We start from the raw sequence: 25,980 nt of genomic DNA, 5'->3' as shown, positions 1-25,980 counted from the left end.
CAGTTGTGTTTGAAAGAAAACACAACCTTGAACTGATTACAGCTGATTGATTCACATGACTGGATTTTGTTACCCCTGCAACCCACCAAATGCACATTTTTAATCATAAATCTGCATTCAGTCTCCACTTTTGCCTCTGTGCGTCTAGTGACCCTCTCCTGAAGCGATTAGCTCTCTCCTCCTCGTGGAGCCGCATATCTTTGTTTAAATCAAAGTCATGTGTATTCCACATGGGCTTGCCAGACCTTCTCCATGCTCTATTTTCATTGTTTTTGCCATTTATCTTTACACTTCTTTTTTTTTTATTATCTCTCTTTCACCCCAATCTCAACAAAAGCACCACATTTCAGACAGGCAATGAGGGATTATGATTATTTTGGAAGGGAAGAAAAGAATGTAGAGGGGGAGGAAAGTGTATGCTGGGTGTAATCCTATTTTAGGCCTTCTGAGAGAATGTGTAGCACCCCTGTGTGTTTGCGACTGTGCCAAAGTCATTTTCCCTAAGATGTGTCACATACAAAGAAATATAGGGATCTGGGTAAACAGTGCCCATTTCTGCCTGTTATTTCTTACTTTTATTTGAGGGAATGCCCTTCAGAAAAATAAAAAAAAATCCATCAGAGATATTTATAGAGAGAAATATCAATTTTTCCTTTGAGCCCCGATCAAAAGTCATGAATTAAGTTTTGGGTCCGTATGTTTTTTGTTGTTGTTGCTTAAGAAGTATCTAATGCTGACAAGTCTGCATGTATTGTTGTGAAATATTACAATTTAAAGTAATGGTTTTATTAATTTAATATTTTTTCCCTGCAGCCATTACTCTGTATTTTGTCATCAGATTCATTGGTGAAAGTTGTGCTACTTGTAATTAATTTAATGCATCCTGTCTAAATAAAAGTATACATTTTATATACAAAAAACATCTTACTGACCCCAAACTTTTGAACTGTGGTGTAATATAATAACTACACGTGCCACAATACCTGTGCCTGTCACAATAAGGATGTTAAATTTAATAAATAGCTTGCCTATAATTGTGTGAGAGAGTTTTTAAGGTATGTGCATGCCTATGATTCAATAACACCCTGATCGAGACAAACAAGGCATTGAGGCGACCACGGAGGTCAAGCATTAGAGATTAGCTGAACAAATTGGATCATGACTGCAAAGCGGAACAATTTCCAAGAGACCAATGTGACCAATTTTAAAATGCAATTTAGTCTGAAGTCTAAAATTACATCTGTTGCTAAAATTATCGGTGGTATGTTCCATGTTATAATTGTCGTGTGTGTATGTTTGTTTGTGTGTGTGTGTGTATATATATATATATATATATATACTAGATATATACTATATACTATATATAAATACTAGAATTTAACTTCAATAGCCTCTATGCACAATCGCTTCCGGGTTTGTCTCAGCACGCCCAGTTACATCCGGTGCTGCATCAGAAGCCGGTTTTGCGTTATGTGGAGATAGTGTCAAATTACACTTGCTGTTTATAAAAACGTCCTGCGGTTAACGTGAATGATGTTAACAACATTGTGAGGCAGTTAGCTGTCAAAGAAGAGTAAAAAAGAGAAGTTATTTAAAGTTATTTAGTTATTTTATTATATATTTCGAGTTACATCAACAACTTTGAGGGTTAGTATTCTCTCATATCGTATGCAATTCGACTAGCGAATCAGCGTTTCTAAAATCGTTGTCTCCGTTTCTGAGAAAACGGATTTATTAAAGTTTTGCCGCTATATACTTTGCCTGCAGAACCTGCTTCCGGAAGTAAAGACGCTGACTGAGATTATTTCGGACACACGTCAGCAGGGTTCGTGCATAGAGCCTATAGTAGGCTGTTGGCTTCTGGAATACCTTACGAATCATCTGATGTGTCTGTATATCCTGTTCACACATATAGATCTTAATTTTCATATGTAGTGTAAGTAACATTCCTCTCTGCTTTTCTCTCTTTCTCTTGCTCTCTTATTGTGCCTCCCTTCTGTTCTTCATCTTTCTCCTTTTTTGTCTTTCACATGCGCATCCTTCTTCATCTGTCATTCACACTCTCTGATATTTTCCTTTAATCACTCCCTCACTCACCACTTCCTCTCGAATCCCTCCATCTGTCCTTGTTTCTCTATGTGGGTTAGACAGTGGATCTCCTTGAGTTTTTGTTTTTTCCCCCTGTACATTTGCATCACAGTCGCAAAGCCTGTCGTGCTGCTTAGAAAGCATCATGGAAAGCAAGCAGAATATAAACAAATACAAGCTACAAGCTTCATCTGTTTACACTGGTGCTTTGACTGTCTGTGCTGGCTTGTTTTACGAAAAAAAAAAAGAAAAAAGCCAGACTGCCCGGGCCAGGCGGCATGCCTCCAGGGAAAGGTGTGAAAAAGAAGGCAAGAGAAGAGAGAAAATGGCTAAGATTTCTCTTCCCTGACCTTTGGCATTCGATAAAACCAAACATATTCTTCAGGGACAGGGGACGTGCTGACGCTGTCAGGAAAAGTGTGAGCATTGTCCACACACTCACACCCACATGGGCTAATTTTGAGCTGAGAATAAGTGGCAGCTAACAGCTAAGTTTACATATATATATATATATATATATATATATATATATATATATATATATATATATATATATATATATATAATTTATTAGCTGCATCCGTCAAACGTGGGTGAGAAATGTATGTTCCAAAGTGGAAAACCTTATAGTGAATCAGAATGTTTGACTAAAAAATATCTTCATTTAATGTTAATTATATTAAATATTTTTTGTTTGTTTTTGTTAAAAAAAATTAATACTTTTATTTAGCAAGGATAGATTAAATCCTTGTTTGTTTGATGTTCGAACGTGAAAGTAAAGATGTTTACATTGTTTTCCCAATCGTGATAATAATGTTTCTGTATTTTTGATTGAATAAATGCAGCCTTGTTGAGCATAATGACTTCTTACTGACTCCTCAAACTTTTGAACAGTAGTAGTAATATGTTACATGTAAGAGTTAGAATAGAGTGTCATGCTTTCCAGACAATGCACTCTTTTACATTTGCTGATCGGTAAATTTATTCAGTCGTAACTCTGTGACATACTAAAACGGTCCCTCACTTGAAAACACATGTCACTAAAGGGACACATATGTGGCCAATATATAACTGAGGTTTCTGGTTTGAATCAGTGGATCTGATGAGCTGTAACCTTTTTTATGCAAAACGGCACCACCTGATGGCTGGCATGTTGAACTTTAAAAATTTAATGCATTTAAACCCTTTGTTTTCCCTATTTGTTGTCGGTGCTTAAATTATCTATCTATACTAGGATAAGCCGATGCACAAGAAGTGTGTGTGTGTGTGTGCGCGTTGAGCATCGCTAAAAAGTCAAAATTCTCATAAGTATGCTTTGGAATAACCTTGGCATTTCACTCGCTGTAAGACTTTTAACTGTTAATGAAACACATCCAAGTGCATTCACAGTACAATCATTCCTAACCATAGAAAATGTCAACATGGAATGTTAATCACAACCAGCCACAACTCATTTGGATTCATGTCGGTTTGCTAACATTTATTGCTGAATGTAAGTCATAAGTAACCAGGCATTTAAATTATTGCCTGAATTATTAAATTGATCCAGCCAATATTAAAGCAGCCATATGAGTTCTGATTCCCTGAGGTGATGGACATCAAACATAAAAGAATTGCAATGTCATGATTTGCAATCTACAACTTCAATCAATAGTCTGTGTTTAGTCTAAACAACGAGTAACTGACTAATCTGTCTTAAAAATGCTCTATATAATTAGGCTGGTTATGTATGTCAACTCTCTCTCTCTCTCTCTCTCTCTCTCTATATATATATATATATATATATATATATATATGGAGAGAGAGAGAGAGAGAGAGTGAGTCATAGTCATCATAGTCCTCACAAACATTGCTCACAGCAGGTGCTTTGAAATCTAGTAGTAATTGTCTAGAAATATATTGTTGAATATTTGTTACAAAAGCTGTGCTTTGATGGCTGCAGTGGTGCTGCTTTAAAGAGGAATAATTTATACACCTACCTTCCCTGTGAGGGTTTACCTGATTTGACAGGCACAGAGATGTAAGGTTTTGTCTTTTAATTAACCCTTTTAAAACCATCTGTATTCCTTAATAAAAATGAATAAATGTAGATAAACTCACTAGTCAACTGCATTGAACAGTTAGCTGGCTGTTAGACTGGCCTATCCTTACTGTCTCACTGATCTTCCTCTATTTCACAAATTAACAGGTTTGTTCTACAGTTTTGAAATGCTGAATCAATTTCAGCCTTGGCGAAAACCTCTGTTAGCCAGATATATTACTTGTTTAGTTGATGATTTTAACTATTCCTCATAGAATTTCAGTGATGCGATCAATGATCATAGTAATGTTCATTATTAATGAAAAGAAATTCTTACACTGTACATACTTTGAACAAGGCTTTACAGTTCCTAAATTATTTACATTACTTTTCCTTGTATGTTTTTACAGGTTCTAATTAAAGTGATTGACACCAACAACCATCGTCCTCAGTTCTCTAAGTCTAAGTATGAAGTGGATGTCCCTGAAGATACTCCACCTGAGACAGAAGTGTTACAGATTACAGCTACAGACCAGGATGAAAAGAACAAGCTTACATTCACCCTCCTCAGCAGCACTGACCCATTCAGTCTACGCAAGTTTAGACTAGATCCTGGAACAGGAGTGTTGTACACTGCAGAGAGACTAGACCATGAAACCATGCACCAACATACACTAACTGTCATGGTAAGATCATGTGGTCTGCTATCTATATCATCTGCCCAATTGATTTTTCCAGTCTGATTTAGAAATGTTCAGTCAGCCATCCATCAGTGTAAACTATCCTGCTAGTTTGTATCTGCTTTAATTCATTAGACATTGCTTGTGTTTGATGTGTTTCACATAAGCTGTTAATTAAACTGTTGAAATTACTGTTTACTGAAATTATTTTGGATCCTTTCATCTGCCCTCCACACTGCAGGTACGAGATCAGGACATTCCTGTAAAGCGGAACCTGGTGCGTGTGATTGTAAATGTGCAGGACACCAATGACAATGCACCTTGGTTCTCTGGTTCACCATATGTGGGCCGTGTGTTTGAATCTGCTGCCATCGGCTCTGCGGTGCTTCAGGTCTCTGCTCTTGACAAAGACAAAGGCCGGAATGCTGAGATCATCTATAGCATTGAGTCAGGTAATAAATCTGATTGATTTGATTGCTCTTGACGTTAATCCAATTTGTCCAGGAAACTACATATGTATACATATGATGTATGAAATGTCTGAACATGAAAAAGGCAAGTAGAAACAGACTGTAAGTTTGAAAGCCTATCATGCCGTATTATTTTTAACATGGGATATTGTTGAGAGAGCCACAGGAGTGGCCCATGCTGATGACTTAGAGTTGAAAATGTGGGAGATATCGAATGTGGCAGCCAAGGATCCTAGCACAGCATCCCAGCATAGCACAGAAATGACGCCAAGTGGCCTTTTGAGAATGCACATATTTGAAATGTCTGAGATTACAAAAGCTATTTGAAATGTACTGTATATGTGTTTGTGAGACAGTAAACATTGTTCAGATAACATGCTGAATGACTGACACTTACGCAGCTGATTAGTCTAAGGCAATACAGCCGCTTCCTTTCATCGACTAACTTCAAATATTCAAATAAAGCAAAACAAAGAGATTTATCCTCACAAAAGGACTGTGAATAAATGCATCCATGATTTTTTACTTTCCTCTTAAAAGTTTAAAGTTTTACATCAAAGGTTTAAATGAATGAGTTCTAAAAAGTCTTGAAAATGAAATCTGAGTGATGCATCTTTTTCATTTTTCTTCCTAGGAAATGTTGCCAATTCCTTTGCCATTGATCCTATCCTGGGCACCATCAGTGTGGGAAAGGAGCTGGACCGTAGCAACAAAAACCATTTTGAGCTAACTGTGAAAGCCTCTGATAAAGGCATACCACCTCTTAGTGCTACTGCTGCTGTTGACATAACTGTCACTATTTCTGACAATGCCATCCCAAAATTTTCTGAGAATGAGTTTTCTGCTGAGGTCAGTGAAACTGCTTTGCCTGGAACCTTTGTAAGTTTGGTTACCGCCAACAGCCAATCATCAGTATTCTATCAGATCAAAGACGGAAACATGAATGGAGCATTTGACATCAACCCCAACTCTGGAGTGGTTGTGACCCATTCGGTTGTGGATTATGAGACTATTCCTTCATACAAACTAACTATTCAGGGAACCAACATGGCCGGTCTGGCAAGTAACACTACTCTACTGATTCACTTGAAGGATGAGAATGACAATGCACCTGTGTTCATTCAAGATGAGTTCACTGGAATGGTCAGCGAGTCTTCTCCCGTCAACAGTGTAGTCCTCACCAAAGACAACATACCACTTGTTATCCGTGCATTAGACAATGACCGTGATGCTAACTCGAGGCTGGTCTATCAGATTGTGGAGCCATTTGCCCATAATTACTTTGCAATCGACTCTAGCACTGGTGCAGTCAGAACCATCAGTGAATTGGACTATGAACACAGGTCTGTGTTTCGCTTTTCTGTTCAAGTCCACGATATGGGAATCCCCCGTCATTTTGCAGAGAAGGCTGCTAACGTGACGGTTGAGATCCTGGATATCAATGATTGTCCGCCTCAGTTCAGCCAAGATCTATATGAAACCACAGTCTTAGTGCCAACTTTCAAAGGAGTGGAAGTGATCACAGTCAATGCATCAGATGCAGACTCTGGTCCGAATTCAAGATTGTTTTACTCTATTGTTGAAGGCAATATTGGAGAGAAGTTTAAAATGGACCCGGTTACAGGGGTTATCACTATTCAAAATGTCACTCAGCTTAGAAGCAGGTATGAGCTCAGAGTGAGGGTATCTGATGGCAGGTTTTCTAAAACAGCTTTAGTAAAAATAAATGTCAGAGAGAATAAGGAGAGTACTCTGAGGTTCACCCAAGAATCTTATAAGGCCTCTGTGCCAGAAAATTCCAATGAGAAGAAGACTTTAGCTGTAATAGCTGCAGTGGGAAACCAAGTCAATGAGCCTTTGTTTTATACCATTCTGAACCCTGATAAGAGATTCACAATAAGCCGTACCTCAGGGGTACTCTCATCTACAGGCATACCCTTTAATCGAGAAGAGCAAGGCATATTTGATATCGTGGTCGAGGTGACCAGAGAAGATAAGTCATCGGATGTAACCCATGTCCTTGTCACTGTGACAATTGAGGATGTCAATGACAACCCACCCGTGTTTGTCAATTTACCCTATCAGGCACTAGTGCAGGTTGACACAGAGGTGGGTCACGTCATCACAAAAGTGACTGCGGTTGATGCAGATATTAACAGAAATTCTGAAATCAACTACCATCTCCAGGAGCCAAATGAGTTTATTCAGATCAGCATGGATGGTGAAATCTCACTAACAAAGAAGCTTGAGAAAGACTCACTCAACACTGAATTTGTAATCACTATTGTAGCCAGAGATGGTGGTGAACCAGCACTTTCCTCATCTGTTGAAGTGACAATAGTGATTGTAAACAAAGCAATGCCTGTGTTTGAAAAAGCCTTCTACAGCCTGGAGATCCCAGAGAGCATACAGTTACTAACACCTATAGCACACATTCAGGCTAATGACTCAGAAGGCCCTAGAATTGTGTACACAATCACAGAAGGGGACCCTCTCAACCAGTTTTCCATCAATTTCAATACTGGTGTCATTCAGGTTTTAAAGCCTTTGGATTTTGAGACCCATCCAGCCTATAAGCTTAGCGTAAGGGCTACCGACTCGCTAACTGGTGCCAAAGCTGAGGTCTTTGTTGACATAATCTTGGAAGATGTTAATGACAACCCACCTGTTTTCTCTACCAAATTGTACAATGCAAGTCTTTCTGAAGCATCAGTGATTGGGACGTCTGTATTGCAAGTCTCAGCTACAGATGCTGACACCGGTAACAACAAAGTGCTCTTTTACCAGATTGTTGAAGATAAAGACAAGAGCTCTTATTACTTTAGCATCGACCGCGACACGGGTACAATCTGGACAACTCAGATGCTTGACCACGAAGAAAAACCCTCACATAAACTGATAATTAGAGCAGTGGATGGTGGAGTACCTGCCCTTTCCAGTGAGGTCATGGTATTAATTGATGTAACAGACCTTAACGACAACGCTCCAGTGTTCTCACAGAATATCTATGAAGCTATAGTCAGTGAACTGGCCCCCCGTGGCCACTTTGTCACCCAGGTTCAGGCTTCTGATGCTGACAACTCAGATAGTGGTAAACTTGAATTCTCAATTATATCAGGAAATGAAGGGCAAAACTTTGCTATAGATCCAAAGACTGGGGCTATAGTCATATCAAACCACCGGAAACCCCACATGGAGTCTCTCTATAACATCAATGTGTCTGTATCAGATGGTGTATTCAGAAGCTCAGCCATTGTGAAGGTCAATGTTATTAGTGCTAACTTCCACAATCCTACCTTCAACCAGGTGGATTACGTGGTTGAGCTTCTTGAGAACTCACCGGTTGGAACAATGGTGGCTGAGGCTCAAGCAACAGATGAAGACTCAGGCACATATGGAAGACTCACCTACCATATAGTCAATGACATTGCTAAAGACAAGTTCTCAATCTCTGAAAATGGAGAGATTTTTACTTTGGAGAGTCTTGACCGAGAGAACGCATTGGAGAAAGTGATTCCGATTTCCTTAATTGCTAAAGACGGTGGTGGCAAAGTTGGCTTCTGCACTGTAAATGTGATCTTAACGGATATTAATGATAATGCCCCGCAGTTCAGAGCTGCTGATTACAGAGTTAATGTTGCTTCCGACGTCCCAAGAGGAACAACCATACTTAAGATTGCAGCATCCGACATGGATGAAGGTAGTAATGCCGACATCACCTATTCTATTGAAGCGGACACAGACAATGTTGAGGAGAATTTTGAAATCTACCAGTTTAGTGGTGTCATTGTAACAAAGGAAAGCCTCATTGGATTGGAGAACCAACTATACACGTTTCTTGTGCGAGCAAAAGATGGCGGAAATCCTGCTAAGGCCTCTGTTGTTCCCGTCTATGTCAGGATTCTTGCACCCGAGGTCCCAGTGCCAAAGTTCATAGAGTCCCACTACAGATTTGCCATAGATGAAGATCTTCCTCTTGGTTCAGAAATAGATGTCATTCAGGCCGAAAGTGATCAGCCAATCTTTTACAGCCTGGTGAAAGGGAATACTCCTGAGAGCAACCAGGATGAGGTATTTGTGGTTGACCCCAACTCCGGATCTTTGAAGCTGGAGAAGAAGCTTGACCACGAGAGCACCAAATGGTATCAGCTATCCCTACAAGCACAAAGCGAATATGATGGTAGTAAAGTGGTCTCCGCTGTGGACATTAGTATCCAGGTCAAAGATGTCAATGACAATCGACCGCTCTTTGAGTCAAACCCTTATGAAGCTTTCGTAGTGGAGAATCTCCCAGATGGCACTTCTGTTATACAGGTCAAGGCCACAGATCTGGACTCTGGCACTAATGGCCATGTGGTTTACAATCTCGATCCCAACCAAGAGTCAAGGGACATAGCCGAATTGTTTTCGATCAACAGTGAAACTGGATGGATTACCACATTAAAGGAACTTGACCGTGAGAAGAGAAATAAATACACTGTTTCAGTTTTAGCCACCGACCGTGGAGAAAAAGAACAGCTGACGACCAGTACCAAGGTGGATGTCACAGTGGTAGATGTGAATGACAACCCCCCAAGGTTTACAGCAGAGATCTATAAGGGCACAGTAAGCGAAGATGACCCACTTGGTGGAGTCATTGCCATTCTTAGCACAACAGACCTTGACACAGAGGACAATAATAAGCAAATCAGCTACTTTATCACAGGTTGGTCTGATGTTGATTTTGTACTTCAACTAGTTTAATTTTAGCATTTGCATGCCACCATTATCATTTGAGTTGAATTTGAAAGAAAAGTTAAGTTTACTACTTTATAATGGAATAATTTATTGTACCAGCAATTAATAATCTGTGGGAAGCCTATGCAGTTATCAAATTGTCACGTTTTAAGGGATTTCTGGGTAAAGAATACTTAAATCATTCATAGATTCTAAATGGAAAACTGGATAATTTTCCTATAATGACGCTTTTAACACAAAGTGGGAATGTTTCAGCTCTGGTGATAATTAATTAGCGCGAACATCGTTGCCAAGCTTTAGATGAGATGAATTCTTTCTGGCAGAGAAAACAGTCTCATTACATCCACTCATCTTCGCCTGATCGTAGAGTGATGACAGAAATTGGCACAAGTCGTCACACTGCCACTTATTTATATAGACACTTTGTGTTACTGTTGTGAAGTCTAAGAAAACAAGAAGTGAACGCTGGAGATTATTCATTGCACTGATATTTCACAGTGACCTGTTAAATAAAACAGATATATATTGAGTTAGCTTCTACACATACTGCAGGAAACCACACAAATATATTGACAATTTATCTGCTATTCATGTTCATTAGTTTGACTGACACTTCTCATGTTTGCTCTCTGAAGGTGGAGACCCCTTGGGGCAGTTTGGCATTGAGCATACTCACAGCGAGTGGAAGGTCTCAGTGCAGAAACCTCTCGACAGGGAGGAGAGGGACAATTACTTACTAAACATTACGGCCACTGACGGGACCTTCACGGCCAAGGCTGTAGTTGAAGTCAAGGTCTTGGATGCCAATGACAACAGCCCAATTTGTGAGAAGGTATGATGGTTAGTTTTGTGTGTATGTGTGTGTGGGAAGCAAAATGTCATGTAGTCTGATTCTGTCAGTTCAGGGGAGGGTGCTGCCTACCCGCTGTGCATGCTAAATGGGACGAGACTTAGAGAGAAAGAGAGAATGTCAGGAGGGATTTGAAAAGGTCCTTATGTGAAATGCAGCATTTAAGAAACAAAGAGAGCGATTTTGCACTAAGAGAGGGTTTTGTGAGGGCTAATGTGCTTCCTTTACATATTGTGATCCTTTTTGAATAATGGTAATTTAATAGAACTCCTGCGGTGAAAATCTTTTAGCCCTCTTTTCAATTTGGCTTTACAATTGTCACCAAGCTCTTCCTCTGTCCTGTCATTATTCTCTCTTCGTTTTGGCCCTATCATCCCATTTTTGAAGTCACTTCTGCCTGTCACATGTTTCCCTTTCTGTTGTTTGCAGTCATTCTATATGGAAAGTGTCCCAGAGGATTCCCCTGCTGGTAGGCTGATCCTGCAGGTCTCCGCCACCGATGCCGACATCCGTTCCAATGCACAGATCACATACGAGTTGCTAGGGTCTGGATCAGAGCACTTTAGCATTGACTCTGAGACAGGTATGCTTTTGTATTTGCATGTGCATGTCAAATAGGCCAAATGTACCTTTGGTAAAATGTTGTGTTTGATTTGTGTGTACCCATGACCCTACTCAAACTCTGTCACTATTGCAGTTAGAGGGTCCTCAGCTGGGTCAATATGTATTATGAACGTTGCCAAAGCTGTAGTATTATTGTGCATGCCTTTGCATTATAAAGCCTTAGAAACAAAAAAGTATATAAAAATACATTTGAAAATGTGGATATTTATATACACAACTGTTCAAAAGTTTGGGGTCAGTAAGATAATACGTTTTCATGCAAGGAAGCATTAAATTGAGCAATTTGACAGTAACGATAATAACGACAATATTTATTACAACATGTCTATATTTCAAATAAATGCGGTTCTTTTAAACTTTCTATTCATTAAAAATCCTGAAAGAGAGTGTCTCATGAATAAATTATATTTTAAATATATTAAAATAGAAAAGTTATTTTTAAAAAAAAAAGATTTAACTCTATTGCTGTTTTTACTGTATGTATTCCGATAAAATAAATGCAGCCTTGGTGAGCATAAGAGACATAAAAAAAATCTTACCGAGCCCAAACTTTTGAACAGCAATTCTAAGATCATTGACTCAACAACCAGACAAATACATTTACGTTTATTCTTTTTGCAAACATTTTTATACAAAGTGACTACTATACAAATGAGGAATACAGCAAGCGATTCATTTTGAAGAGGCAAACAAACACAATAAGGCCTCATTCTGCTCAAAATACTGTTTCAAACATTGTTTAGAGTAGCATAAACTAGAATAGAGAGGAATTAAATGAAAGGGAAAGCTTAAGTTTTTTATAGAGATGAGTTTTCAGCTGTCTTTTGAATGTTGTCAGGGATGAAGGTGGATAGATCATTCCACCAGCAAGGAACCGTGAACAAAAAATTTCTGGAGAGTGATTTTGTGGTTCTCTCTGATGGTACCACGAGTCGTCACTCATTTACCGATTGTAAGCTTCTGGTAGGGATATAGACTCGTAAGAGCGAGTGGAAGTAGGAGGGTGGAAGCTGAGCCTATGGTAGATCTGAAAGCAAGCGTTAATGCCTTGAACTCTGTGCCAGCAGCAAGTGGTAGCCAGTGCAGAGATATAAAGAGAGGTGTAACGTGCTGAAGACAAGATGTGCTGCAGCGTTCTGAATCATTTGTAGAAGTTTGATTGCACATGATGGAAGTCCAGCCAGAAGAGCATTGCAGTAATCAAGCCTAGAAATGACGAGGGCCTGGACGAAAACTTGTGTTGCATGCTCAGTTAAAAAAGGCCTGTTCTTCCTGATGCTGTGTAGTGCAAACCTGCATGACCAAGCTGTCTTTGCGACGTGTCTTTGAAGGGTCTGTTGGCCCTCAACGACTACTCAAAAGATTTCTAGCAAATACTGTATATGCCACATACCCACAGAACATTTTCAGCACCATTTGCTTTTGCCTGCAGTCAAACACATCCCATTTAAAACCATAATGATTTCTAATTTAATTACTTGTATAACTCCGGGGAAGAATGTACACCCTTGGGCTTTTATTACTGTTTTCCAGTGGATAGCACAGAATTCTGTTTCTTCTGATATTATTCTTTTACATTTTTCACTTGCCTGTTTTATTCACACAAACATACTCACTCTAAATATTTTAATAAACATTTCAGCAAGTGTTGCCCCACTTCAGCTATTAACTGTAGTCAACTGTCTCTCAGCTGTGTGAATTAAACATTGGTTCCAGCCGGAAAGAGTGCAGAAATCAACAGTGGGTTTGTGACAGCGTCACACTGCTAAAACACAAAAGCTTTTGTAAAGGCGCTACTCACTGGCTCTTTGATAACACTGAGTGTGAAGGAAGGGAATGCTGGCTCACAAACTGAAGGAGTGCTACTGTTCTTCTGTGTGGGTTTAGTGTGCATGGAGGATTTTCTTCACTTTTTCCCCCCTTCGTTCCATCGTGGAAAAGAAGAGGAGCATTATTGTAAGTTAGCAATGCAAAGAGTGCTCTCGTTCGAGCCAACCAGACCCCTAAAAGCTGGCGGATGCTTTTCCATGGGTGACTTTCCCTTTTCTTCTTTTCTCACTCTCCGAGCAGCTCACATGCCGACTACACTTTATCCTCCCTTGCTATTTCTCACCACCCCTCTCCTCTTTAATATTTTCTGTTTCATAAATCCGCTCAGCACAAGGATGATTTTAGCTCCCCTCGAGGGGAAACTTTTGGACACATTGCATTCATTCTTTCTTGAGATGTGCTCCAGCTAAAAGGTCGACACCAAACAGCTGACACAGAAAAGTGCAGTTTTAAATTAGTGACCACTTTAATTGAATGTAGCTCACGCTTGCTGAAATTATTAGGTCAGATCATTTTCTCATCACAGAGATGACTGTCTCCCTCGCTTTTCTATTAAGGGCATTCTTAGTGTCGTCTTGACTTGACAGATGAGAGAGTTTGAAGTGGAATTAGATTGCATCTTGTTCATTAGTGCAGTGCCAGCTGATGTTTAACATTCCCTCCACATCAATCTTTGTTTTTAGCAAGCGACAACTATGATGCATATACATAAAGCAGCTTTGCAGACATGAAGAATGAGAGAGCAGTAAATTATTTGTGTGGGGAAGCAGCATCAGGGTGCCTACAAGCTAGAGTTTATGCTAATTCATTTCACAGAATATGTTTGTTCTCCCAAAAAGGAAAATTATGTCATCATTTACTCATACTTGTTGTGTTATTCCAATTTCATAAGACATTTTTTTAATTTTAGCCTCCACTGAAAGTACATGTAACCACAATTTTGACACTTTGACAAAAAGATTCCAATGGGATCACTCTATATGATGAACTAATATAATTTAGGCTTTTATTCACATATAACCACTGATCAATGCACATTCATAGATCACATTAAATATGTTCAATCAAATGAGAAATCTTTCAGGTTTCATCCTTATTTGCCTTTCGAAGATGAACAAAGTCTATTGGGCTTGAAATGTGAAATGATGACATAACTTGAAATATAAAGGGTTGCGTTAATGCAGAGGTTTTCTGAAAGTGAAACTGTTGTGCAACCAAAAGGTTTTATCTTTTGATGCAACACATTTTGACAGAGTTATGACCAATTTTGGACCAATGAGTTTTCATAAAGGGAAGGACTACTCAGCACGACTCTGTGTTCACCGCTGGGTAGAATAAATCAAATCCCATAATTTAGAAGAGCTTTTATTTATTGTGACATTCTTATCACATCTGGTTAGGAGTAGGACACAGTGTAAAGTGTGTTTTTGTATTATCAGGTGAATTGAAAACACTTCTACCTCTGGATCGTGAGGAAGAAGTACTTCACAAGATGAAGGTGCGTGCTCTGGATGGAGGTGGACGCTTTTGTGAAGCAGAAGTTGAAATCACAGTCGACGATGTTAACGACAATGCTCCGCAGTTCACCTCTGACCCTTACACCTTCACTGTGTTCGAGAACACAGAGATAAACACACCTGTGGCCCGCCTGTATGCCTCGGACCTGGACACGGGTAAGATCTCTAATATGTTCATCTCAAAGATGTGATTGTATGTAAAGAGCATGGACACATTTGTGTGCATTTTGTTTTGTTAATTCACCGGAACGAATATATCGCTGTTAAGCGATAGAGTAAAGTGTTCATCTTTGTGAAGACTGTGCATGAGCGCCAAGAGAACACTGTTGCTTCCACCTCTGAACTCACGATTTCCTCTTATTTAACACAAACGAACGAATGGCTAATCAAATAGAGATGTTTAAGTCCCATCCTTCCCACCTGCAAATTAGCCTATTACAATGTTTTATTTATGTCACTATTGTGTGTACTTGTAAGTGTGTTTCCCAAGATATTCTCCAGTTTTGCAACAATATGGTTGTTGGAGGCCATCTGTTGTGTTAGTACATTAGAGAGGAAACCAACACTCAGTAAAACAGAGCAGCAACCTTTAATCTGAGAGAACACAAATTTCCCTTTGCATGGATTCCTCTCTTATCTTTCTTTTGTTCTGTTCTTTCTATCCTCAAAGAGACACATTGTGTGCTCAGTGTAAATTCCGGACTCTATACTATCACTTGAGGCCAGCCTAAACATCCTAAAAAATATTATTCCTTCATTTTTCAGCATCAGTGCCACATCCTTAATATCACTGGTTGCTTTTTGAAAGTTAAACTCTATAGAGCGCATCCAGGACATGTTTTATCTGCACTTACTGTACAATGGTCTATGGGAATGACCTATAATAGCTGTACCATAAACTTTAAATGATTATAAGAGGGAGATCTATAGACATGTAGTCATGAAGTAGCAGCATTACAGTAATTTAGTCTGACTGAAACTTTGTAAAACACAAGGGATTGTGTTATCTGGCTATAATGAGAGAGTGTGTCTTGATAGATAGAATTGTACTAGCAAGCCACAAATTAGGCTTACTCAAAAATGCATTAGAGGGATTAGTGTACTCTATCTTCATCTTGTTTGTTTGTGTGTGTGCTGTGCTTTTCTCAATACAATAAGTGGCACTCTTTCACACTTCTTAATATGCTGCACAGGATCAGAGGTTTCACCACTGAATCCTTTGTAGGACGAATTTATACGTCAATATTGTTGAGCAAATGAGACGGAGACACTGTCGAACTATAGGTTCTAGCATATCATTATGACTGCTTGAGGCTTTGCTATTGATTTGACAGCAGTTTAATTTGTAAAATGTATTGATCTTTGGGTAACCTTAATGAATTGGTTTCCTTTCTTTGTAGGAAATATGATCGTTTCAGTTGTGCATTAAATTAATGAATAATTGACAAATGTCATTTGTAGAGCCAGTGTTGCTGTATAATTACACTGCCATTCAAAAGTTTTGGATCAGTAAGATTTAAAGATTTTTATTTTGCAGTGATTCATCTAAATTGACAGTAAGGATTTTAAAATCTTACAAATGATAAAATCCATAAATTCTGTAACTTTCTGTTCATTAAAGAATTTTGAAAAAATGTGTGATGGTTTCCACAAAATTTTAAGCCGCACAATTGTTTTCAAATTTAATAAGAAATATGTCTGGAGCACCAATTCATCATATTAGAATGATTTTAGAAGGAACATGTGACTGAAGACTGGAGTAATGGCTGCTTAAGTTACAATATATCCTTATATATTTATTTGTATTGCAGTTTTGGTACAGTATATGTGTCAGACAATGAGAATCAAGATATCATCAATGCTACAGTGTGTTTTGTATTTAACTAGATTCATTTTTTTAGAGAGAGTGTGATAAAACAAACAGACATATTACATGTCTATATTAAACTCATTGTTCTTTGTGTGTGTGTGTGTGTTTAGCTTCTAATGCAGAGATCCTCTATTCACTGCTGGACTCTGCTGATGGTGTCTTCTCCATTGATGAGGAGACGGGCGTTGTACAGCTGGATCGTCCTCTGGACCGTGAGCTCCAGTCGCTCTACACCCTCCGTGCCCTCGCCACCGACCGTGGTTCCCCGCGCCATCTTTCCTCTCTGACCACCGTGACTGTTTCCATCTTGGATATTAACGACAACCCTCCTGTCTTCGAGCGGCGCGAGTACACTGCCACCATAGCTGAAGACATCCCGATGGGCACCCAGGTGTTGCGGGTGCACGCAGCCAGCCGAGACACAGAAGCAGGAGCAGAGATTACGTATGCCATTATCAATGGAAACGAAAGAGGAGCGTTCCGCGTCGACCCCAAAACAGGTAAACACAGCAGCTTTGATGAACCTAGTGAGATCCCTGCAGCACTTGAGGATTCTATCTGTCTATCTATCTATCTATCTATCTATCTATCTATCTATCTATCTATCTATCTATCTATCTATCTATCTATCTATCTATCTATCTATCTATCTATCTATCTTATCTATCATCATTAAAATTATTCATTGAATTATTCATTCAACTATTCATTGATTTTTACATTTTATTTACTTGAAAAAAAAATATTTAGAGAGGTTCATTCATGAATTTATTTATTTATTGTTCATATTATTTATTTAATTATTTGTAAAATATGATGTTATTTAGAGATGTTATTATTTACACTCATTGTATTTTTCTTCCTAGGCGGTGTCTTTGTTATCGAACCTTTGGACTACGAAACATCACATGAGTTTTATCTAACAGTGGAGGCAACAGATGGAGGCACACCGTCACTCAGCGACATGGCCACGGTGAACATCAACCTGACTGATGTAAACGACAACAGCCCCGTCTTCAACCAAGACATCTACTCAGCAGTGATCAGTGAAGACGCAGAGCTGGGAAAGACTGTGCTCACTGTGAGTCATTGACTTCTCTTTCTAAAGAACTTGTGATTTTATTGTGTCATGCGCAGGTCTTTGTGTGACATCATGTCCTAAAAATCAACACAGAGCAAAGAACACACAGACTAAACAAACAGAGTCCAATGTCAAACCAGAGCTTGGCGACTCGCAGCAATCTTTAATCTGTAGTCTTCTCTTTCACTCTGCTCATTTGTTAGTGATGTTCATGTCTTATCATGCTGAATATAAATTGTGAGTGTGAAAGGGAGGCTTCGATACCGAGCTCGGTTTCACTTGCGTGCCTTCTGATTTCCCTTGGGGATCTCAGCCAATAGTTACTGACTCGCGAAGCAAGGACGAAATGCAGGGGGGCTGCATACCTGAGTCCGTGGCAATCTTTGTCTTAACCAGGTGTGTGTTTCTGTGTGTGCGTGAAGGTCATGGCCGACGATGCAGATGGTCCGACCAGTAATCAGGTGCGCTTCTCCATCATTGATGGCAATCAAGGCAGTCCTTTCACCATCGACCCCGTCAGAGGAGAGGTCAAGGTGGCTCGGCAGCTCGACAGAGAGAAGGTAGAAAACACTCAGGTGTCTTAGCAGCAGGTGCATTGACAGTCTGTTGCTGAAACCTAATGATGACATTTTGTTTTGTTTGTTTTGTAGACTTCAGGTTACACGCTGACTGTGTTGGCCTCTGACAATGGAAGCCCGGCTCGATCCAGCAGCGCTACAGTCAATGTAGACGTCTCTGACATAAACGATAACCCGCCTCTCTTCTCTCAGGCCAACTACAGCGTCATTATACAGGTCTGTGTCCTCAAACGAGATGATACAGTGATTTCACTGTCAATAATTTCACTCTAATGCTTATTAATCTTAAAGGGATACTCCACTTTTTTTTTTGAAAATAGGCTCATTTTACAACTCCCCCAGAGTTAAACAGTCGAGTTTTACCTTTTCGAATCCATTCAGCCGATTTTCTGATATTTAGAAGAATATCAGTAACCAGACCGTTTCTGGTCTCATTGACTTCCATAGTATATTTTTTTTCCTACTATGGAAGTCAATGAGACCAGAAACTCTCTGGTTACTGATATTCTACTAAATATCAGAAAATCATCTGAATGCATATGAAAACAGTGAAACTCAACTGTTTAACTCTGGGGGAGTTGTAAAATGAGCCTATTTCTAAAAAAAAAAAGTGGAGTATCCATTTAAGGTTACACTGGTTTAGAGTCAAAATATAAAGGTTAAAAATAAAAAAATATTCATGACCTAACTAATCAATCTTGACCCATTTCTTGACAGAACCAAAAAGATAAAACTGTAATATTATAGTCTACTTTTCCTGGTGCAATCAAATATCAATGGATAAATGGATATTTCTCAAGGATTATCGCTGAAATTCAGCATTGTGGAAGTTAAATCCATTGCGAATACCGTTTCCATTTCTCTTTGAAACATTGCTCAAAGGAAAATTTTGAATTAGTCACCAGAAATGTCTGTGCTTGCTTGCACAGATCAAATTAATCATAGCTTCTCAATTTAGGTTGTAAGAAATGTTTGACATGCCAAATTTTCCTTAAGTGTAAAGAAACTGTGAGTGTTGTAGGTCTATGTTATAAAACACTGTCTGCATATTTTGTATAGGAGAACCAGCCTGTAGGTACCAGTGTTCTCCAGCTGACTGTGTCTGACCGTGATGCCTCCCACAATGGACCTCCTTTTACATTTGCTATCATCAGTGGGAACGAGGGCAATGCCTTCCACATCACTCCTCAGGGCGTGTTGGTCTCCGCAGAAATGCTGAGCCGCCAGACCCAAGAGTTCTACCTCCTACAGGCCCAGGTGAGACCTCAGTCTCTCTCTCTTATTCTCCAACTATAACTGAAGCTGTAGGGGTCTTGTTCAGTTTTCATTGGACGTCTGAAGGGATAGTTGAGCCATAGAGCAGAGGTGAAGCTTATTCAGTATTCCCCGCACAGGTCAGGCATTGGTAATAGTGTAAGATGAAGGAGCAGGCATGAAAAGCTGAGCAGAGGAGTGGACCTATAAGGAAATAATTGCAGCAGTCTTTGTCCCTGTCAACACCTCTTCTGGGTGTTCTGTTTCCATTGTAATAAATCTTATTCTGACCAAGGCTGAAATTAATAGATAACAAATACAGTAAAAACTGCATTAAAACATGAGTTATTTATTCAAAGTTTTCAACATATCTTACTCTTGTCTTCAATGTACACTCTTAGAAGAAATGGTTCTATTTAGAACCAGAAATGGTTCCATCCCCCGCTTCATATATGGATCTCCAAAATGGTTCTATATATAACCATTTTTGTAAAAGGTTCTATTGGCCAAGTATGGAACCCCAGGGTTCTATTTAGAACGCAGAGGAACCCTTTTATAAGAGTGTATAGAACCTTTTAGGGGTTCCAAATACGTAGTGCTAAGAGTGTATCATGATCATTCATTCTATTTTGCTAATTTTGTGCTCAAGGAACATTTCTTATTATTATCAATGTTGAAAATAGTTTCTTAAAATTGTTATTGAATTTGTGATACGTTTTAGAAAGAGCATCAAAATTAGAAAGAATAGAAGTTGAAAAGAACAGCATTTATCTGAAATTTCAGGGCTCCAGACTGCGACCAAATGGTCGCATTTTGCGACCAAAATTTGAGTGTGCGACTGAATTTTACATCCAGTCGCACATGTGCGACCAGTAAATTTGCCACACGTTAAACGCATGGTAAAGCGTGGAAGGGGCGCGTCAATGAATCCGTGACAAGAGTAGCGCGCGTTAACGTCTGTGGGAAGGAGACGGAGACAAATACCACAACCTGATGTGCGTCTGAGCAATCAGCGATCTATCGACTCGTTAGTCGTTACCTAGCAACGAATGCAAACAAAATGAAAGTGGAACGAAAATACGGCACTCATATATGATTAGGACCGTGGAGCTGCCGCAGCGATCCATTGACAAAATAAAGTCCCGAACTTGCCAGTCGCGGGCCGATCTCGCTCACGCAACACTGTTATTAGCAGATCCAGTGAAGAAATCCATTGAATTCGCCTCAGAATTAATAACATCAACACCACGAGATCCAGTGAGAAACACTCCGATTCGGCGCAAAGTTATAAACCATATCAGATCAAACATCGCTGACGTGGAATCCAGTCCACAAATCAGCCTAACAGAACCATGGATTTAGGATAATGTAGTAAGTTAACTCTAACCATAAATATGATAATGTGTAAGAAATAGTCAAATGCTTACAAGTAGCCTACTACACATCTTTTCCCAGCACTTCAATAATATCATATGTATTTTTTATGTGATTACCAACACATTTTTTGTTCATCCTTTAAAAAATTTCCTAAAACGAAAAAAAGATGTTGGAAAACTCTTATTTAAACACTTAAAAAATAATAATAATAATAGGCTACCATTGTAAACAGTAGGATGTTTATTGGCTATTTTCACTCCATATAGGCCTACATATTTTCACTTTTTATTAATTAATATTAAGACATTATAAACGATAGTAACTAAAGTTAATTTCATCTACACCCTAAATCAAGCTTAGTGATTTATTGTCAGCCCCAGTGCTACCAGAATTTTTTTTACTTTTTTTTTTTTTTTTGTAGAACTCGGCTTGAGTTCTCATTTGAGGTGATGCTGCCCTCAACTTTGAGTCTGGAGCCCTGTGAACTTAAAATAAAACAGCATATCATAATGTTAAGTCTATTTATTATTAAAGAATTTGTCAGTATTACAGTTATTTTGGGGGAAATTTGAATAATTGCATTGCAAGCTGATTTAAGGTGTGCCCCTAAATTTTCTGCTTGTGCTCCTAAAATTTTCAGTCAGGGGCAACAGTGCTCCTAGTAAAAAAAGTTAGTCTGGAGCCCTGGAAATAGAAATCTTTTGTAATATTGTAAGAAATATTTTGTTATAAAAGTTGTACTGTAAATTTTGATCAATTTAATACATCAGTACTGAATAAAAGTAATACTCATTCGAAAGAAAATTTAAAAAAAATGTAATTTACCCTGAACTTTTGAATGGTTGTGTGTGTTATTTAGGGGTACAAATGACACCTATTTTGTAGAATGACCCAGGGATATAAATGGGGAAAGTGAAAAGAGAAGTGAAGACAGAAAGAGTGAATGATATGAGCCAGAATCAAACTTGCAAGTGCATTACCCACTAGTCCACAGTTGTTTCCAACTGTTTGTGTGTGTGTGTGATAGAGTGCTGAGAAATTAGCTGAGACTCAAATAGTCGATTGTGCCAAAAGGCTCAAGTGCTCCCTCTACTGACCGTGACTGGCACTTATTATCAGCCTCTCCATGCAGAAGGTTCAAAGGCTTTTACTCTTAACACTCAATTACACTTGAAACAGCTGACTTGATCATTTGGCACCATATGTTGAAAGACTAATAATCAAGTTTTATAGTTATTGGTTTTGATGCATGCTGTTTTGTGGGTGTAAAAACGATCCATTTTCTTGAAATACTTGACTCTTTTGCCCTAGGTAACGGACAGCGGTCGACCACCGTTGGTCTCCACGGCGTTTGTGAGTGTTCGTTTAATTGAGGAGAGCATTTACCCTCCTGTCATTCTTCCTCTGGACATCTTTATCACCACTGCAACAGACGAATATTCAGGTGGGGTCCTGGGTAAAATCCACGCCACAGATCAGGATGTGTACGACACTCTAACTTACAGCCTTGCGCCCGATAGTTCCTCCGCCTCCGAAAACTCTGGCCTCTTCTCCATCTCCGATGCCGATGGGAAACTCGTGGCCCGTGGGAATCTGGACGCTGGTCAATACGTCCTTAACATTACAGTGACAGATGGTCGCTTTACTGCAGCTGCCCGAGTCAATATTCATGTACGGCAGGCAACAGCACAAGCGCTCGATAACTCCTTCGCTGTGCGTTTTTCTGCAATAGCACCAGAGGAGTTTATTGGAGATTATTGGCGCAACTTTTTGCGGGCTTTGCGGAATATCGCCGGTGTCAGACGCGGAGACGTACAGTTGGTCAGCTTGCAACCTGCTGCTGATGCGTCCGGTGACCTGGAAGTACTTCTAGCTCTAGAGAGGTCAGGAAGTCCATTCCAGCCCCAGGAAGTGGTGTACAGGAAGCTGAACGCATCAGTTGGGGTAATCGAAGAGATGACCGGTGTCCGTATTGTACGAGTTGTAAAGAAACTCTGTGCCGGTTTGGACTGTCCGCTTAGTTACTGTCAAGAGACGGTTTCTTTGGAGACGGGAGCTGTGTCGGCCTACAGCACTGCCAGGATTAGTTTCGTTACTCCACGTCACATGCGCACATCCAAATGTCTCTGTGAAGGTAAATATGCAGATACAAAATATTACAAAAAATGTATTTCATTTCCAGGGAAGAGATAATGTTAGCATGGTAACCTTTTATGTGTGATTATAGGAGCTGAGTGTCCTGTCTTGAGTAAACTGTGTGAGGGAAGCCCCTGTCCTGATGGCATGGAGTGTGTAGAAGACCCCATGCACACCAAATTCAGATGCATTTGTCCTGAGGGAAACCAGGAGTGCTCAGGTATGAACACACATTTCTTTGCCTGCATGCACCTTATTGCAACTCACACTCTTTATTAAAGTACTGTATTGAAATCCCATCCTTTTATTCAGTATTGCTCAAATTAGGGGTGGGCGATATCTCGATATTTAAAATATATCGAGATATTTTATAAAAGTTGTACTGTCACTTTTGATCAATTTAATACATTTATTTTTGAGATATTTTTTAAACATTTAATTTAATACATTTATTTTTGAGATATTTTTTAAAAATGATATGGATTTTGACATATCGTATATCGATATGTTGTTTATATTTAATTCTAATTTTACCACTTTGCCTTCTCTGTGCTGTGCTTGCCCCCACAAAACAATGGTAGGGGCAACAATGGGTTATTTTTCCTGTAAAGATATCGAGATATAGCAAAATATATCGAGATATATGTTTTCGCTCCATATCGCCCAGCCCTAGCTCAAATTAAACTTCAGTACATAATTCATCCTGCTGTACTCGTGCTACAGAAAACAAATCAGATTGATAGAATGTTAAAGCCAATTCACACTGCACCGACAGACTGTCCAGATTACAGCACGTCACGTCACAGGCATTCTAAATCCGATTCAGCATGTTCAATTGGCGAAAACAAGCTCCGACAGACCCAAATGGGGTGAGACACTGATCCGACAAAACCCGATGGAGTGTTTGTCGCCGTCTGTCGGCATCTGTCAGTGCGGTGTGAATTTGCCTTATGTCATTCCAATGGAAATTGCATTAAAAATGTATTTTTGGGTAACATCACTTGTTTTGATTTTCTCTTTGTGTTGTAGAGCCTCAGTCCTTAACATTCAGTGGAAATGGGTATGCACGCTACAGGCTGATGGAGAACGAGAATAAAGAAGAAATGAAGCTGTCCCTCAGACTGAGAACGTACTCCACCCACGCTACTGTCATGTATGCCAAAGGCACAGACTACAGCATACTGGAGGTGAGTGTGTGCTCTTAACCCCTTAATCATTTCAAAAAAAAGAAGAGAAAAAAGAAAGGGGAGTCATTTTGGAGCTGGGAGAAGAGAGGGGAGCTCTTTCTCACGCATTCCCCCTTTGGTGAGGGAAAACCACACAACTGACAGATATAGCAAAGGAGTCTGGGACTGAAATGCAAGCAGTGTCATCTCCCTGCTGTTACATTATTATAATGTGTAGCTGTTTCTGCGTATATTTAACTGTTTGATATCACATCTGAAGTATTTCCTAGTTTAATCTTTTGGCTGTTTAAAAATAAAAAACTGTCTTTAAATAATAAACTAGACATACATTTTTATGTATTTATACCTCTGATGCCCTAAAATGTGCAAAATAAATATTAATACACACATGTTGCATGTGCTTAGATGGCCTTAGGTTGCTTACTAGTTTTTTTTTTTTTTTTGATAATTAGTATTTTATTGAGTTTTGAGCACCACTGTTACATTGTAAACAACATTGTAGTCAATATTACAATTGACATCTTAACATATCCCATAGTAATGATACATTTTTAAGTAACAATATAAAAAAGTTAAACCAAAAAAAAAAAAATAACAAAAACGTAAGTTTTTTAAAAAACTTACTAGGTTTTGAGACATACATTTAAATTCATACATAGAACTTAATGGGAAATATAATTATTTTATGTTTTTTAAATTGTTTTTGTAAATATTATAATTATATATTTTTAAAGAGTTATTTATTGTTTTATTATAATTAATAATCCAATTGAATGAGAAAATTGACTAATAATAGGCTTAAAGTACATTTTAGATACTTTTTTTCAACTTCACCTCAGATGTACGCAATTGCTGATTAGCATAAGGTCAGTATGAAAGACAAAACTGCATGTTTTTTTGGGTTTTTTTTTTTTCAGATTGTGAACGGCCGACTGCAATACAAGTTTGACTGTGGCAGTGGACCTGGTGTGGTGTCCGTGCACAGTACCCAGGTCAGTGACGGAGAATGGCACACAGTCTCACTTGAGGTAGACGGCAACTACGCCCGACTGGTCCTGGATCAGGTCCACGCTGCCTCCGGCACAGCTCCGGGCACTCTCCGCACCCTTAACCTAGACACCAGCATGTTCTTTGGGGGTCATGCACGGCCGGCGTCCGGCTCGGGAAGACTTGTGGTGAATGGGCTGCGGGGTTGTCTGGAGGGGATTGTGTTTAATGGGAGGGAGCTGCCACTGTCTCAGGTTCGAGGGGTTCACTCAGTGCTGGAGGAGTTGGTCGAAGCGGCTCCTGGCTGCAGCTTGGCTCCTCCAGTCCAGGGCTGCTCCAGTAACCCTTGCACCAATGGAGGCACATGTTCATCACTGCCTAATGGAGGTATGCATGGTGTTTCTTTGGATTTTAATCAATGTGTTTATATGTAGGACTGACTAATATGCTGTGCTCTTATGTGCTGTTGTAGGATATTTCTGTAAGTGCACTGCTGCGTTCATGGGTACTCACTGTGAAGTTGCTATCAGCCCCTGTGCTTCTAATCCCTGTCTCTATGGAGGCACATGTATCCCACGAGGAGGAGACTTTTACTGCCAGTGCAGAGGACAATACTCTGGCCAACGGTAAGAGCACATGCACATGTGACCCCAGAAATTATTCAGACACTTAGCCACGATTATAAATTCATTCA

General features: G+C 39.3%; 1 protein-coding gene across 7 annotated transcripts in view; it reads left to right on the top strand.

Annotated features, from left to right (window-relative positions):
- The window catches only part of fat1a (FAT atypical cadherin 1a), a 101,742-nt gene that overhangs the window by 66,419 nt on the left and 9,343 nt on the right, over window positions 1-25,980 (top strand). For all 7 annotated transcript variants that reach the window (XR_016168903.1, XR_016168902.1, XR_016168901.1 and 4 more), the window contains 16 exons: window positions 4,519-4,794; window positions 5,030-5,240; window positions 5,893-9,963; window positions 10,631-10,827; window positions 11,275-11,428; window positions 14,739-14,972; window positions 16,797-17,186; window positions 17,553-17,767; window positions 18,190-18,327; window positions 18,418-18,561; window positions 19,405-19,602; window positions 22,288-23,110; window positions 23,204-23,332; window positions 24,142-24,299; window positions 25,217-25,673; window positions 25,759-25,912. Coding sequence is in view for 4 of the 7 variants with exons in the window: in XM_089132404.1 (XP_088988530.1) it covers window positions 4,519-4,794; window positions 5,030-5,240; window positions 5,893-9,963; window positions 10,631-10,827; window positions 11,275-11,428; window positions 14,739-14,972; window positions 16,797-17,186; window positions 17,553-17,767; window positions 18,190-18,327; window positions 18,418-18,561; window positions 19,405-19,602; window positions 22,288-23,110; window positions 23,204-23,332; window positions 24,142-24,299; window positions 25,217-25,673; window positions 25,759-25,912 (7,949 nt within the window). In the remaining 3 variants the exon portion in view is untranslated. The remainder of the gene's footprint in view (window positions 1-4,518; window positions 4,795-5,029; window positions 5,241-5,892; window positions 9,964-10,630; window positions 10,828-11,274; window positions 11,429-14,738; window positions 14,973-16,796; window positions 17,187-17,552; window positions 17,768-18,189; window positions 18,328-18,417; window positions 18,562-19,404; window positions 19,603-22,287; window positions 23,111-23,203; window positions 23,333-24,141; window positions 24,300-25,216; window positions 25,674-25,758; window positions 25,913-25,980) is intronic.

This window comes from Pimephales promelas, chromosome 6 (assembly GCF_988280905.1).
Source record: "Pimephales promelas chromosome 6, fPimPro1.hap1.1, whole genome shotgun sequence".
NCBI lineage: Eukaryota > Metazoa > Chordata > Actinopteri > Cypriniformes > Leuciscidae > Pimephales > Pimephales promelas.
This window is presented reverse-complemented; position numbering and strand designations above follow the sequence as displayed.